This window comes from Dermacentor silvarum, chromosome 3 (genome assembly GCF_013339745.2).
Source record: "Dermacentor silvarum isolate Dsil-2018 chromosome 3, BIME_Dsil_1.4, whole genome shotgun sequence".
Taxonomy (NCBI): Eukaryota; Metazoa; Arthropoda; class Arachnida; order Ixodida; family Ixodidae; genus Dermacentor; species Dermacentor silvarum.
In genome coordinates, this window is record NC_051156.1 from 158,327,942 (window position 1) to 158,338,493 (window position 10,552).

General features: G+C 46.3%; 1 protein-coding gene across 1 annotated transcript; it reads right to left on the bottom strand.

The window, feature by feature from the left end:
- Positions 1-310: 310 nt before the first annotated feature.
- Positions 311-6,535, bottom strand: LOC125944386 (uncharacterized). The gene is made up of 2 exons (XM_049664807.1): positions 6,166-6,535; positions 311-560 (listed from the first exon to the last, which is right to left on the bottom strand). Exons 1-2 carry the CDS (start codon positions 6,533-6,535, stop codon positions 358-360), a joined length of 573 nt encoding a protein of 190 aa, XP_049520764.1. The 3' UTR covers positions 311-357.
- Between the last annotated feature and the right edge of the window lie 4,017 nt (positions 6,536-10,552).

Sequence of the window (10,552 nt, forward strand, 5' to 3'; positions counted from 1 at the left end):
TCTCTATCGCTTTACTTTCAATATAAATGTGTTTTTCCAAAGCTAAATGTTGTCTACAAGCCACACAAGAAATATCTTTTGGAGCGGCAGGTAAATTTTAGCGCATGAAAACTACGTTACCCAATACGATCGGACCAACTGGACCAAGTATTAGCTCTCATACATCTAAGCGCACCGGCAAATCCTTGCATATCTTTATAATGCAATAATACAATTAGTATAAACATAAGGGAAAAAATAATGTAGTAAAGTCAAATAGTATGAATAGTGAAATGACTACGCCTTTCACTATACCTAGTGAAATATACAAGGGACACCTTGTATATAGCGTATAGATGTATCAACGCCGCCGACACACTAAGAAGTGTCCATATCTTGGGTATCCTGGAAATTGGCAGCAGCATCCAAAGGGGCGCACTGAGCTTCGCAGGGCTCCTTGCCGGGCTCCATCGTCCTCGGACGCTTGACTGCTAGAGGTGGTCGCAGCTCATCGTTAGCGGGAACGGGGTGGCTCGATCCCTCCTCCGTTGAATTGAGGACTGTGACGTGGACGACGGGCGCTGCAAGACATAACATGAAAAGAAATTGAGACGTAGGAAATGAGACGAGAACGGGAAAGAATGAAAAATATGTGCCCGAAACGACGCTCTTCAAGCCGCTGTATGTAATAATCAGTCATCAATATTGTTGCATCAATAATAAAATGTCGCAGTTTCATCTGAAAGGCGTAGCATCGATTTCGATAGCAAATTGGTAGACAGCCTTACAATGTAAGGATAGTAGCTTTATTGGTCGCATAAATTTGCAAACATACGCTTTGCAACTAAATTAAAAAGCACGGTGTCACGCGCGCACAGGTAAACATGAACACATCGCACTCGGTGACCGTAGAACTCGCTGTCTAAACGCTGTAGTGAGAAAGCGCGACAACAGCAGTGAGCTAATTGACCTTCGTGCTGTCTCTCGCTTCAACGCGAGCGAAACGTCGAAAGCACAGCGCATACGAAACTACCGGCACTCGGCGCTTGCACTTTGTCCAAATCGCAGATCGCTTTCAAGATGAGGCGCCGGCGCCGTAAGCAGCAGCCGACGGAGTAGATCCTGCACCTCCCCCCCACCCCACTTTTGCCTCGACCGGGAGAGAAGAAGACGCGCTTCCTCCCTTGTACGCGCGCGATTGAGCAGCGATCGTCAGCTGACCCTGGCAAGCTTTCACTCGCACATACAGCGTACGACGACGATGTTATCGTGTTTAACCCATATATGGAAGGAACATCACGTCGACAACGGCTGCAGAAATGCGCTTGGAGTGTCCATATAATTGCTATCGCAATAAATAAGGCGTAGACGGCACAGGTAGCACTGCTGGTGACGACATGCGACGCTGCTTGCTCTTGTCAGCGCAGAAATAGAGACAGCTTAAAATTTACAAAAAATTGGACGCATACTGTTTGGCTCGCCTATAAGTGCTATATAAGTACACGTATGTTCCAGAATATCATACGGAAATATTGCAAATGACAGTTATGGGTCATATCGTTTTATTTTTATGTCAGTGTAAAGGTGTAATAGCCAAAACCCAACCGTATACCGAGGTCGTTTAAACCACGCTATCCGCCAGGAGCGCGCATGGTCTGCTTCCAGTCACACTGCATATGCTCGGGGCATTCAAAGGAAGTCATGTGCACCCCAGTCCGTATTGTCGGTCGCTATTAGCCAATTTAGCTCGTCCGTGAATGCATTACCTTTTATGGCATATGGGGTCACCCGAACAATTTGTGGCAGCAGCAACGCCGGCAGCGGCATCGTGTGACGCCATGTGCAACTTATAACGCGTATTAAAAAAAAATGCTATGTTGCGTGAGTGCTCATCTCGAAGGAAACTGTGAGGACACTGCGGAAGCTTATACGCTAGCAACCGAGTCAAACATCGTGGTCAGTGCTGCAATGGCGCTGTATCCTCCATAGCAGTTTGTCACGGTTCCCTCATAGAATAGCATACAGGGTGTTTTATTTTAGCTGCACGAAAGTATTAAAAAATTGCCTGAGGCAGATAGCACAATTATAATCCTTGATCTAATGTATTCCGATGAGGCGGCCATTAGCTCCACGAGAACTCGAGATGCCTAATGTATAAACCGATAAAAAATTGCTTGAAAACTCTAGTTCCGTTAATTTTGCGATAATATATCTTTATTGAAGGAGAAAACAGAGGTCAAATGGCCCGTTAATGAATTTTGCGCCAGAACCTTAGCGGCCCGAAGCATTTTTTTTCCTATTTGCGCCGCGCTGGCTCGGTAAATGTTCCCGAAACTTGCTATGTTGAAACCTAGGCTTCTTTAGAACATTATGTATTTCATTTATACCGATAAACAATTAAATATGCCCTAGTTCACCGTCAAAGTATATGACGTCCCGTAGAGCTGTAACGAGTAAGTACTTCAAGGCGGCGTCGTTACCTGATTTTAATTTTTGGGCCTTCGGAGGCTAACCACACCTCTTTTCGGGGCTTTAAGAGTGGGATTTTGTTATTTTAGAGGGGTAATTTAGTAATACATGTGAAATAATCTTTATGGTTATTGTTTATTTAAATGTAATGTTATAAGGAAAAATCGGAAATGATGGTGGTCGCAAGGACGGCTGTCCCCGCAGGTGGGCGCGGTTCTTTACAGGGTGTTTCACCTGACACACGTCCTCGCCCTTTTGATGTTTAAGGAAATCGCCGGGAACAGTTGGACCACCGGATCTCTATGCCGCCCAATTTCTCAAAATAAAGCCTTCATTTGGCACGGCCTACCATGACAACTCGCAGCTTCGCTGTTCAGACCCTCAAAATCACAAAAACACAGCTTTCCCGCGAAATAAATTCTACGCAACTACGTTGTTCCTTCACCTTTGGCCTTAAATATGCACTCCTAAACTCACTCATGCGTCCACTCGAGCCCACTCTGAGCCAAGCATGAAGTGAGTGAGCCAGAATGAAGTCTGAATTTCCGTGACCAAAGGCGAGGCGAAGGGAACGCGAGTTCTAGTCAATTTGATACACTGGGATAGCCACGTTTGCGAGAAAGAAGAAATGTACTGTTGGAAAAAATACAAACAAGAAAATTATACGATAAAGTGGCGCGAAACCAAGGACCCACTTACGTGATATAAGTTTACTGAGGGGATTTATATAAAATTTCGTACCCCTTTCAAAAATTTGTGCTGTCGTTGTTGCAAATTATTTATTCATGGCTCGCAAACAATACAGCATTACTTAGAAGTCGAGATGTCCACAAAATCTATCATGATTTGACTAATTAAGGAAGGTTTGAGGAATTACGAACGAATTTCTTTGCGATAATCCATTCGTCTGCTATTATAGGACTGCCAGACAAAGCACTTGCGATTCCAATTTAGGGAGACCCGCAAAACTGGCAAATGCCGTGGAGGTGTGTGAGTTGAACCGGGCTGCTGGCACACAGGGGAAAAATTTGATTGCGCCACTGGAAGACTAATCGGAGCTTGTGTCATTCCGGGTAAGTTTAAGTAGGTCTGAAACACGTGTGATTCGAGCTCCAGTTGAGTCTGCAAAACTACGTGCGCGGTTTTGATCCCGCGACCTCGTGCTTAAGTAGCAGCCCAACACCACAGCCGCTAAGCAGCCACGGCGGGTAAGATATGTACATATGTATGCATCATTTCCGTTCATAGGCATGCCGCCAGGCAAACATCTCAAAGATTCATTAAAGAGCTTTTCTCACTTTCTCGATACATGTATACAGCCTCAAACAATGAAATATTTTATATAATCATCATCACTAACAATGCATTGTCATGAACATTTCTTCACAGCCTGTGATGTGCGGCTTCCGCAAATTGCCACGGTTCGAAAGCACCTTTCGACTACCAAACAACAAAACATCCCATTACGGAGCACTCAACTGGACTTGTGGCGACAATCGCTAAAAAAAAATATACATCCATGCCTTGGAAAGCCTCAATAGAACGTAATCAAGATGCTAGATACATTTAGCCACCAACGACGTCTCTGGCAAGTTTATAAAAAAATACTTGCACCACAATTATATGCAGATCATGGAGCCACTGTGATGCACAGACGGCCAGTAATAACACTCTAACCAAACCGAATGTTGCAATGCAGACGTCGGGGGGCATGCTGTCCAAAAAAAATATTAAAAGTAAACGGCACCAATAAATTTTGAATATGTGTGGCAGCCAACTAATGGCTAAATATTCACGCGACATGCCATGGCGCCACGCGCATGACTTGCTGCATTTGATACGTAGCTCAGTCCATGTATTCAACTGTTTCACGTTACCTCGTGCATGCACATATGCTGCCGCAATATAACAACCTCTGCCTCTGTAAAATTTGCCTTCCTTTGAATGCGTCGTGCTGTCCGTGCACGTGTTCAGAATCACGGCATTCCCTTCTCTTCCCCCAGCGTAATGTAGCGAACCTGACTCTTGACCTGTTAACATTCGGGCATTCTTTTTTTTTTTTTGCTCACTCACTATGCTTTCTACTTTTTCAATAGTGCACTCCTCCCCCCCCCCCTCCCCGCTCTCCCCACGATTTGACCAAGCGACAAAAAAAAAAAAAAAGTCACAAGTGCTCTTGCACAACACAGCTGCAACTTACAGATATTCCGTGGTCACGAAGCAAGCGCCGTCAAGGGCAAGGCGTGCCTAATATTACTTGATTAAAAAAAAGTTTCTGACACCGAACCCCCCACTGAGCAATAAAGCGTCTCCCTACGCTAGAAAGCGTGATGGACGCCGAGATGTGCTCGTGACAGATGTCGGCGGAGCCCCCGTGTTGTGTGCCCATTTCAGAACCGCCTCTGTACCGGTCACTAAAGAGAATAAGGGAACCTGCGAATTCCTGGAATCTCGTTCCATCTCGTTCCTCCTTCCATCCACAATTCACCGTCGTCAGAATAGCCCATCCTGACCACTAGCCGACACGCATTTATGAAGCATCCTAGACATGTCTGGAGTCAATCGCGCTAATAAACGCTATTGTACATTCTGCAAATGTGCCAAACAGCACCTCCTTGCTCTCCTTATCTTAATTCTGCACGCCGCTAGTTGTCAGCCATTGCCAGTACGTACAAGCAGAATTGTCCCCTTCTGCCTTTTCAAGAATAAATTTGCCGCGCTCGCGCCTACAGAGAAGCGCGCCGGGCGGCAGCCTGTCCGGAAAGCTTGGCGATATCTTCCGCAGCTCTTGCAGCTATTTCCTTTTCTCTCAATCCCTTTCTCGAACTACCCTTCCTAGCGCATTAACGCCGTTTGCATGGATGCGAGGCTCCGACTGTTGCAATAAATTAAACGCAGCGCGCTTTATATATTAGCAAACAGCTAGACGTCACGGAAACACCGCGGCCATCGTGCACGTTGCACCGGCCCGCTCTCTCCACGTGGTTGCGCCTCGCATTGCGATTTTTTTGAAGTGACTGCACGTATGGGCTTAGAAACAAGCTTTCTAGGCTAACAGCTTAAAAAAATGTAGCATTGACTATAGAGTGGACCGCTTTTATATTCAAACGATATCCGACTTTGTGTGTGTGGCCAGTCGGAGCCCAGTTAAGATAAATCCTGAGGCCAGAACCAGTTGGCTGATATAACGTGCCACGAAACACACCGGCAGTTCACATTATTTTTCACCGCAATTAGCAGGGGAGGCTACTATAATACATAATAATAAATGATACACTGAATGACAATTGATTTCGGCGCACCTCTTGGAACAATATAATTAAATATTGAAGTTAGGGATATTCTTATATTGTAATTAAAGGACGATTGCTCTGCACTGCTCAGCTTGACAAATATAATTTAGTAATGCTAGTTGCTCGCTTATCTAATGCCAGTGATATGAGCATCGTTTACCGCCATACATTACATCGTTAAATACAAGGTGTTGATGAGGATAAGTCGTGCGCGGGACACAATAGTTAGCGGTAGAAAAGTGTTCAGCGATGGCATCACAATGGTTATAGCACCACACGCATATAATGCTCAGACACCCGTTCCTGTAGGTTAATAGCGCAGAACGACTAACGCGGACAGAAAGCGAGCCGCGCAACTAACGAAAATCACACAAAGACAATGACGAAGCTCTGCACCCTTATCAAGAGGCAATGCATGACTCACCTTCGCGTACTGCCGAAGGAAGCTCAACCGTATCCTTAGGGCTTCTCAGCTGGTCCACCGAATCCGGCACTGCACCAGTTTGGTAAGTAGAATCAGATGCGTCTGTTCGTGAGCTGTTTCCAGACACGCGACGCAGACTTTCCTGCGGCCACACATCCTCGACCGCGGCGTCCACGAGGTTCAGCGCTGGCAGAATAAATTTGTCTCTCTCTCCGGGTTCTTCGTCAACTCTGGCCCTTCGCGTCCTGGGAACGGCATCTCGCGCCTTGCGAGCCATGGCAGTCACAAAAAAGCGACGTCGTAGGTCCTGACTGTCCTTGTCGTGCTTGCCGAGCTTGCCGACCGAAGCAGAAAAAATTTTCTCGGCCATGATGCAGTTGCGTTCCTGGTGACGGGTACGACAAGAATGACACGGAAGGAATTGACACCACGCGCGCCGCACTGCGAATCGGCATTCCAGAACAGAGTCGCACCAACTGAGTGCATTGGAGCGAGAGGAATCGGTCAGGTCGGTGAACCAGGATGAAGGACCTGCAGAAAGAAATGTCCATTGTCCGCCTATAATCCCCCTACACTCGACTCCTACACAATAGAAGTGTCAATGGCGCACAATGGGAGAGTGATTTTTCTTTCTCATACGACGGTTTCCCAGATGACACTTGCGCATCCCTTCGCTTCATTCCACGAAGTCTATGAGAAACCTGTCAGAGCCTTCGGGAAAGCTTAAAAAGGGTGTACGGTGCATGTCCTTGAGATAAGGAAAAGAGGGGTTGGGGGAGAGAATGAAAAGGAAAGGGTGTGCAATATTCCTGTGCAGCTTGTAACCAACTCGATGCGTGGAGCAAAAGCCACGTGTGTAATGTACATTGCAGGAGCGCGGGAGGTCCTTAGAAGAAATTCGGGGGCGTCGCAACAATGCCCTTTGGAAGGCTGTAACGACGCGTGAGCCCCCCGCAAAAGAATTGGAGAAGCTGTGAGGCTTAATTACCTCTGTGCTCAGGCGTGACAGTCCAGAGGGGATGTAGAATGTAAGACAGCGAATGTGTAAAGCCAACGCCGTGACGAAAGGGGTGAATAACGACCTTTCGCTCGTGACAGCATGCATACATGGGATGATCGCGGGAGAAGGAAAAGGAGCCTTCAGAAACCATGCTTCGTTTGGGGTCTCTTCAATGAAAGAAACGCTAACACTTGCAATGTGACAGTTGCCGACAAACTGTAAAAACTATAAGAATAAAATAATAATCAATCAATCATTATTTATCGTGCCCAGGAACAACCGTGAGGTCCAGGTGCTGGCGCACGTATACATAGAAAAAGAAATACAGCAGGGGAATATCAGTAAGAAAAAAAAACAATGAATAAAAAATAACAATATTGAAAAGAAAAGTGTACATACATGTAACCGTAGGCGCAAAATGCATACATAATAAAAAGGGAGGAGAAGGGAAATTGAACAATATGTGAAACTAAGACACGACAACGGAAAACTCAGAGCACAACAACGACAGAGAGTTATGAAAAATATCAAGGTCATGAAAGTGAGCGTTATAAAGACTGTATTCTGTGGACGGTAGAGTGTTGGTGGTGACAGGCAGAATCATGAAAAGGTCTGTGTTCTCTGGTGATCTTGCGCGGAATACGAAACTTGATACCACTGAGGAGTTTCGGGCACATTAGGATACCGTGAAGGAGTTTGAAAAGGAAAACCAGGTCAGCGCGATTACGTCGGCCGCGAAGTAAGGGCAATGGCAATATTCGAACAGTGCAAGAGCAGGGCCCGGAGCCCGTGTTAGCAAAGCGGTGATGATATATGCTTAGGAACTTTTTCTGGACCCGATCTATAATGTCCCTGTTGGATCTAGCAATGCCGTTCCAGACGACCGACACGTATTCGAGTTGAGGAAGACAGGTTGTTGTGTACAACTTGCGGAATGGTGTTAAATTGAATTCTCTCGACAGTCTGCAAACAGAGCCAAGAGTGCGCATGCCCTGCATTGCACCGCGTTTAGTGTGAGCTGAGAAGTGTAAGGTTGTATCCAAAAGTACACCGAGATCATTGATCTCACGGACCTTACACAATGGTACAGAATCTACTGAATAAGAAAAAGAACTGCTTGCTGTTTTGCGGGTGAAAGTCATGACTTTGGACTTATTTATTTATTCAAAATACCCGCCAAAGGCCCTCGTTATGAGGGTATTAAATGGGCGGTCTTAGCAGCATTCAAGGTGAGGTTATTATCTGTGCACAATTTTGAAAAAGAAAGCAGGTCAGACTGCAGGATGCGACAGTCATCAACAGTGTGAATTCCCTTAAAAATCTTTGTTATCAGCATATAGAAGGAATGAAGAATGCCGAATGGCGGAAAGAACGTCACTAATAAAAATTAAAAAAGAGAGTGGTCCTAACACTGATACTTGAGGAACGCCGCTGGTTACCATGTACGAAGAAGACGTTTGGCCGTTGACGTTAACAAAACATGATCTACCAATAATAGCTCCGCAAGAGATTTACAATTGACAAGTCAACACCAAAGTGCGTAAGATTGATGAGAAGCAGTGAGTGATTTACCAAATCAAAAGCATTTACCATTTATGGTGTCTACTTGCCCCCTTTGAAGTACCGGCGCGGAGATATGTGTCATGAAGCATGCGAGATTTGTGATAGTGGAGCGGCCGGTGAGGAAGCCATGCTGATTCGGAATCGATGTGTTCTTCACAGTACAAGACAATACGTGGTGAAATGCAAGCTCAAAAACCTTAGACGTGTCACAAAGAGAAATCAGGCGCTAATTTGAGACATTGGTTTTACAGCCAGACTTAAATACAGGAAAAACACGAGCAGCTTTCCACATGTGAGGGAAAGTGGAAGTATTGAGAGAGCTATGAAATATAGATGTCAATACTGGGGCAAATATACCACCGTACGCTTTTAAGATGGCGAAAGGGTTGCCATCAGGACCGCAAGATAGGGAATGCTTCAAGCGCTTAAGGCATTCGCTGATCAGCTGTGCATCAAACAACACAGGACTAGATGTAGGAGCCGTTGTGTGCTGCTGACTGACACCAGCGTTGAAACCTGAAGGTTTATATGGGGAAAAGAAATTTGCAGCAAAACAATCCGCGACTGCTTGGACTTCTACTCCACTAGAGTCGAGCAGGCGAAAACACTCTCCGCGATTACTAGTACGCTAGCGGATATACTTCCAAAATTCCGCCGGCCGGTCGGAGGCGTTCTTTTCCAAGAATGCATTATATGAGTCATAATCCCCCTCATAGAGGCATTTTAATTTCGCGGTATATTGAGGCAAATAATTTTATACCGATCGACATCAGCGCACCGACTGTCAGTGGGCCAGTGCGGTCAGCGCCTTCGCAGAGGGAGTGGCAGTATGGGAACGCTGGCATGATGAGCGGCATCGGCGCCGAGAGACATCCACGCTCAACCCATGCAGTAACATGCGCATAAGAGCTGCGCTCTTAAAACCATCCTTGGAAACCTTTTGCGCAGGCAGTAATCGAACAACAGCAAAGATCATTGAAAGCGAAATTTATTTTAAATTGTTTCCATAACGCGCCAACCCCGATTTCTTCAATGCCTCAGGCACTTACTTCTTCGCTAGATCCTCCTCTTGCGTCATGGCGGCAAAAGCTCGGCGCACTCCCTCGGCCTCGGTCCTCCGTAGCTACTCGCTCTAGCAGTCTCCCCGCTTGTCGTCGTCAGCCTTTGCACTGACGGTGAATGTGGTTCAAGTCCGGGCTTCAGGAGGAGTCGCGCCCGCAGTGGAAGGACGGCCCAAGCCAAGGCTGTTCTGGCCAGTCGGGCAGCGTTCGCGAACCCCGTAGAACGGCACGTGATGATGATGATGATATCCTCAACACATGGCTCGTACCCACTTCGGGGGATTGGCTGAGAATTGGGCACCTGAACATTTAGATACGGTTTCTGAATCTACAGCTACTGTGCAATTTAGTAATTAGAACAGACAGATTAATTTTCCTAAAGTGCACAATTTATAATATTATTGGAGTGGCGGCGTTCTTTCTCCTTCGTCGTGTCAATCTTCTCGCGAGTGTAGCGGTCACTAAAGTCCCTAGATTTTCTGCTCTAAAAAAGCAAAACAAATATCTAGGGACTTTAGCGGTCACCACCTATGTTTCTGTAGCTATCTGGTGGCGACACCTGCATTACCTCCTGTTTTCCGGCACACGATTCAACGCCACTTGCTATTGCGACGCAAGAGTGTACAGGCGTGTCTCCGGTGAGAGCGCGTCCCTGAGGCCCCTCTCGATACGCGGTGTCGCTTTGGCCTCGATACTCGAAAGCCAACATGCGACATGGCGTAAAAAGTGGCCTGTTGAACGCCTTCCTTTGCATTCGTCTACC